Genomic DNA, 5,417 nt, shown 5'->3' with positions numbered 1-5,417 from the left:
ACAGGGTTTCACCATGTTGACCAGGATGGTCTCGATCTCTTGACATCGTGATCCACCCGCCTCGGCCTCCCAAAGTGCTGGGATTACAGGCTTGATCCACCGGACAATAATATTATACATGCTTATTCCTTCCCAATGTTAAAAATGCATATATTTTAATGAGCAATTATGTACGAGCATGCAGATTAATAACATATAGTGGATAACATTATATCCAATTGTGGAAAATACTAGTAACATTTATGCAGTAGACTAGATGTTCCCAAACTTGGATCACCAAAGCGTGTTCAAAAAATTCAGATTCTCAACTCCCACCTCGATACTGTAACTCAGAATGTCTGCACAGGACCTGGAATTCTTGTCCTTCAATAAAAGTGCCCAGAGTCACAATAAAGTAGCCTGGCTTGAGGCCACCATTTGGTAACCAGATTTGAAATAAATTCCCAAAATTAAAAATTATTTTTCCACATCCAATTAGCTTACTTCCTTCATTGATGACAAGTATAAATTACTTTTTTTTGCCCAGGTTATTACATTTCCGTTGTATTCAGTTTTAAATTATGTTAACATTATCTCCTCCTCCATTCTGAAGCTACTAATTGCTTTCCGAAACTATTTTTTATTTCTGGTTTTATTATATAAGCTAAGATTCAAACATAGTTTCCAGAATTGAAACACTATGTTGACATTGGGAGATCTTTGTTTTAACTTTGGTTCTGGTGCTAACTAATTGGTCTTATCTTGTAACAACTTTACACCTCAGTTTTCTTTTATGTGAGATAGAAAATAATTTAACAACTCTATTGTCCCTGGTTGTTTCATAAGGATATAAGAAAAATTCATCTTAAAATACACATAAAAGAACCTTGTTATGAAAATATTATCTTTAAGTAGCACTCAATAATCCTCCTTTAATCAATGAAAATAAGTTTTAAATAATCTTTTCTTAATCTGCTCTCACATAATTTGTGGCAGAAGTGGAACATACAATATACACCACAAAGAACTTGTCAAATTATTGGCATTTTAATTCAGCGACTGAAAAGAAACTAATTTTAACTAAGAGCACAGATTTCTGAGGTTAAATCATTATTAAATATCTGGCTTACCCACCTTTTCAAGTCATCAAATACATCTGGCAACAAAAAGTTTAGCAATGACCAAAGTTCTGATAAATTGTTTTGCAAGGGAGTACCAGTCAAAAGAAGTTTGTTATCAGCATTGAATCGTTTTAACTCCCTGATTAGACGGCACTTCATATTCTTAATCCTGTGTCCTTCATCTACTATTAAGTATTTCCAATAGCAATGCTAGAAAAAGAATTGAGGAAAAAAATGTTTAAACAATTATCTCACAATTTTTCTAACAAGAATTCTAAAAATAAAACCGCTATTATGAGAAATGACTGTTGAATTTTATCAAATGTATTTCAGTAACTACTGACTGACTACTGAGATGATCATGTTTTTATTTGATCCACTTATGAGGATTCCTAAAACTGACAGATATTTATGTTCCTGGAAGAGCCCTACTTCAATATGCAATAAAGTTTGAACGCCACCTATTCTGAATTTAAGATTTCCCCATTCACACCTTAGTCAATGCAGTCACAGCTTTCATTTCTAATGTTTTCCCACTTTTTATATTAATGTTACACTAGACTACCAAAAAGTGAGACCTTTTATTAGTTTCATATGCTCTGAAACATGAAATAGTACTAAAATTTTCCCTTCTTTAAGCAATTTATATTTTCACAGAAAGTCATCTACTTTCATAAAGCTGTCATGAAAATTTAACTTTCTCATTTTAATATCTGTGATTTCTAATGTATCTTAATCAGGAAAATTTATAATAAATTATGAAAGCGAATGACTTTCTGTGAAAATATAAATTTATTACAATAAATTGTAATAAATATTTCTGTATTTTAATAAATTATTTAATAAATTAACATACAGAACTATTTCTGGAAATGTAAATACCAAGCTGAAAAATATAAGTATACTTGAATAATGGGACTGACAAATTGACAAGAGTACAGAGAATGTTTTGCATTTTACTTTATATATCCCAACAGAATGAAAAAAATGTATAAGATTATATCTTCTTTATTAAAATAACTAGAAAGGGATTTATTTTCCTGGTAATATGGTAAACCAGAAAACCTGAATTACCTTTCACTGTTAAGACACCTATCTAAAAAATACCAGATAAAAATATAAAATATCCTTGGCCGGGCACAGTGGCTCATGCCTGTAACTCCAACACTTTGGGAGGCCAAGGCAGCCAGATTACCTGAAGTCAGGAGTTTGAGACCAGCCCGGCCAATATAGTGAAACCCTGTCTCTACTAAAAATACAAAAATTAGCTGGGTGTGGCGACACACGCCTGTTATCCCAGCTACTCAGGAGGCTGAGGCAGGAGAATCACTTGAGCCCGGGAGACGGAGGTTGCAGTAAGCCAAGATCGTGCCACTGCACTCTAGCCTGGCTGACAGAACGAGACTGTCTAAAAAAAATACACACACACACACACACACACACACACACACACACACACACACACACACACNACAGAACGAGACTGTCTAAAAAAAATACACACACACACACACACACACACACACACACACACACACACACACACACACACACGTTTATATCCTTTTACAGTAGGTAGATGAGAGAAAAGAAAACAAGGAAACAAATGATGAGGAAACTGAAAACAAAATTAGCAAATGAACTCAGTTACTTTGGCTTGCACTCAGCAACAAGGGCCCTAGAACCTCACACTCCCATTACGACCAAAAGCTAAGACCCTTGAAATGATAACACAAGCTCAGTGAAATGGGAAACTTGGAAGTTTCTAGCCACTGGCAAATGAAATGAACAAGAAAGCTACTATTTCATTACAGGATGGGTAGGGAAAACAAATTAGAAGGGTCTTCGTGTTATTTTGCTGAGTAGAAAACACAAGTTGCAAGAGTGAATGCAGGCTGGGAGCAGTGGCTCACACCTGTACTCCCAGCACTTTGGGATGCTTAGGCAGGTGGATGGCTTGAGCTCATGAGTTTGACGCCGTATCTCTACAGAAAATACGAAAATTAGTCAGGTGTGGTGATGCATGCCTATAGTCCGGGCTACTCAGGAGACTGGGGTGGGAGGATCACTTGAGCCAGAGGTTTAATCTACAGTGAGCTGAGATCGTGCCACAGAATTTCAGCCTGGGTGACAAAGTTAGACCCTGTCTTGGGAGGGAGCGGGGTAGTGAAGTATAGTATGATCATATGTGTAAATTAATATACATGTTAGCTGTAGTTATTTACTGTAAAAGTAGTTCTCAGGTAGAATTACAGGTGCTTTTACATCTTCCTGTACACTACCCTTTGTTAAAAAAAAAAGAAAAAGAAAAAATCGGTATATATTACTTTCATTGTAAAGAAAATATGGAGTCCCCAACCCCTAGGCCACAGACCCGTAGGGGTTCATGACCTGTTAGGAACCAGGCCACATAGCAGGCTGTTAGTGACGGAAGCTTCATCTGGATTTACAGCAGCTCCCCACTGCTCCAATTATGGCCTGAGCTCCTCCTCCTGTCAGATCAGGAGGCATCAGATTCTCACAGAAGCATGAACCCTACTGTGAACTGCACATCCAAGGGATCTAGGTTGTGCACCCCTTATAAAAATCTAATTTCTGATGATTTGTCACTGTCTCCCATCATCCCTAGATGGAAAACAAGCTCAGGGCTCCCACTGATTCTACATTATGGTGAGTTGTATAATTATTATAATTATAATCTCGCTTGGTTGCCCAGGTTGTAGTACAGTGGTGTGATCTCAGCTCACTGCAACGTTCACCTCCCAGGTTCAAGCAAGTCTTCTGTTCTAGCCTTCTGAGGAGCTGGGATTACAGGAACATGCCACCATGCCTGGCTAATTTTTGTGTATTTTCTAGAGACGGGGTTTCACCATATTGGCTAGGCTGGTCTCAAACTTCTGACCTTAAATGATCTGCCCGCCTCGGCCTCCCAAACTGCTAGGATTACAGGTGTGAGCCACTATGCACAGCCCTTTTATTTCATTATATATTATTACAATTTTATACTAAGAATAAAGTACACAATAATTGTAATGCACTTCAATCATCCCAAAACCATCCCCATGGTCCATGGAAAACCTGTCTTCCACAAAACCAGTTCCTGGTTTTTTTTTTTGAGACAGAGTCTCTCTGTAGCCCAGACTGGAGTGCAGCGGCACAATCTCAGCTCACTGCAACCTCCACCTCCCGGGTTCAAGGAATCCTTGTGCCTCAGCAGGGAGCTGGGATTACAGACGTATACCACCACATCCAGCTAATTTTTATATTTTTAATAGAGACAGAGTTTCGCCATATTGGCCAGGCTGGTCTGGAATTCAAGGGATCTGCCTGTCTCAGCCTCCCAAAGTACTGGAATTACCAGCATGAGCCTCCATGCCCGGCCTGGAGTTTACATTCATAAACTCTGCTAAACTCCTGAGCTAAGACTTCCGCAAATCATATTCCAAAGTTTTACCAGCACACATGCAAAACCTGACAATACTGGTCATAATTACACAAGCCATAATTATTCCATTTATGACTTATGTGTTTTGAGATTTTATACTGAAACCATTAAGTACTTTCCTATCTCCCAACAAGCAAGACAAACCTAAGGGGACTACACTAAGCAGTGCTCTCACACGGTCAGAGAAAGGAAAAACAAAGCAGTAAAGAGAAAAATGAATGAGGTTGAGCAGGAAGGAAGAAGCTCAAAACACCAATAAATGAATTAACAGAAGGCACAAAAGAAGAAAGGTCAATTTTCCAATTGTTACGCTAACTGGACAATTAATAAGTAAATAGCTAGAACATCAGGAAAAACAGAAATGAAAATTTTACCTAAAGTCCAATAAGATAGTCTAAAAGCAACTTGTCTTCAAATACTCTTATTTGATTAAAATACAAAGGATAGGTAAATTCCATATATTCAAAGAACCTGTCACAAATATATCTGTAATATCTTCAGAGATTAGGTCTATTTCTGGATGATTCTAAGATATTAAAATGGTATTATAGCCATAGGTTAAACTGCCATAAGCTTTAATTATATTGTTACAAACGACACTCTTCATCCCAATCACTCTGTTAATATAAGCTTGCAGGTTCTACAGGCATATATGCTCAATATAATCTATTCCTTCAACAACAAAAAAATTAAACAAATGCTTCCGAATGGTAAGAAAGCAGTATAAATTAAGAAAAACATGCTTTATATATTACAAAGAAACCAGACCATTTGTACCTGTAATGCATTTCTGTCTCTCATGGCTATTTCAAATGATGTAACCACCACAGGATGAATCTGCAGAGTCCCTTGCCGTTTGTGAATATTCCTTA

General features: G+C 37.2%; 1 protein-coding gene across 1 annotated transcript in view; it reads right to left on the bottom strand.

Annotated features, from left to right (window-relative positions):
• Window positions 1–5,417, bottom strand: part of HELLS (helicase, lymphoid specific) — a 55,017-nt gene that overhangs the window by 16,901 nt on the left and 32,699 nt on the right. Inside the window, exons 11-12 of the mRNA XM_017497378.2 lie at window positions 5,323–5,382; window positions 1,114–1,310 (exon numbers count right to left, since the gene is read on the bottom strand). Coding sequence (XP_017352867.1) covers window positions 1,114–1,310; window positions 5,323–5,382 — 257 coding nt within the window. The remainder of the gene's footprint in view (window positions 1–1,113; window positions 1,311–5,322; window positions 5,383–5,417) is intronic.

The sequence above is a fragment of the Cebus imitator genome, unplaced genomic scaffold (genome assembly GCF_001604975.1).
Source record: "Cebus imitator isolate Cc_AM_T3 unplaced genomic scaffold, Cebus_imitator-1.0 Scaffold230, whole genome shotgun sequence".
Lineage (NCBI taxonomy): Eukaryota > Metazoa > Chordata > Mammalia > Primates > Cebidae > Cebus > Cebus imitator.
Note: the sequence above shows the minus strand (reverse complement) of the source record. Positions and strands in the feature narration are given on the sequence as shown.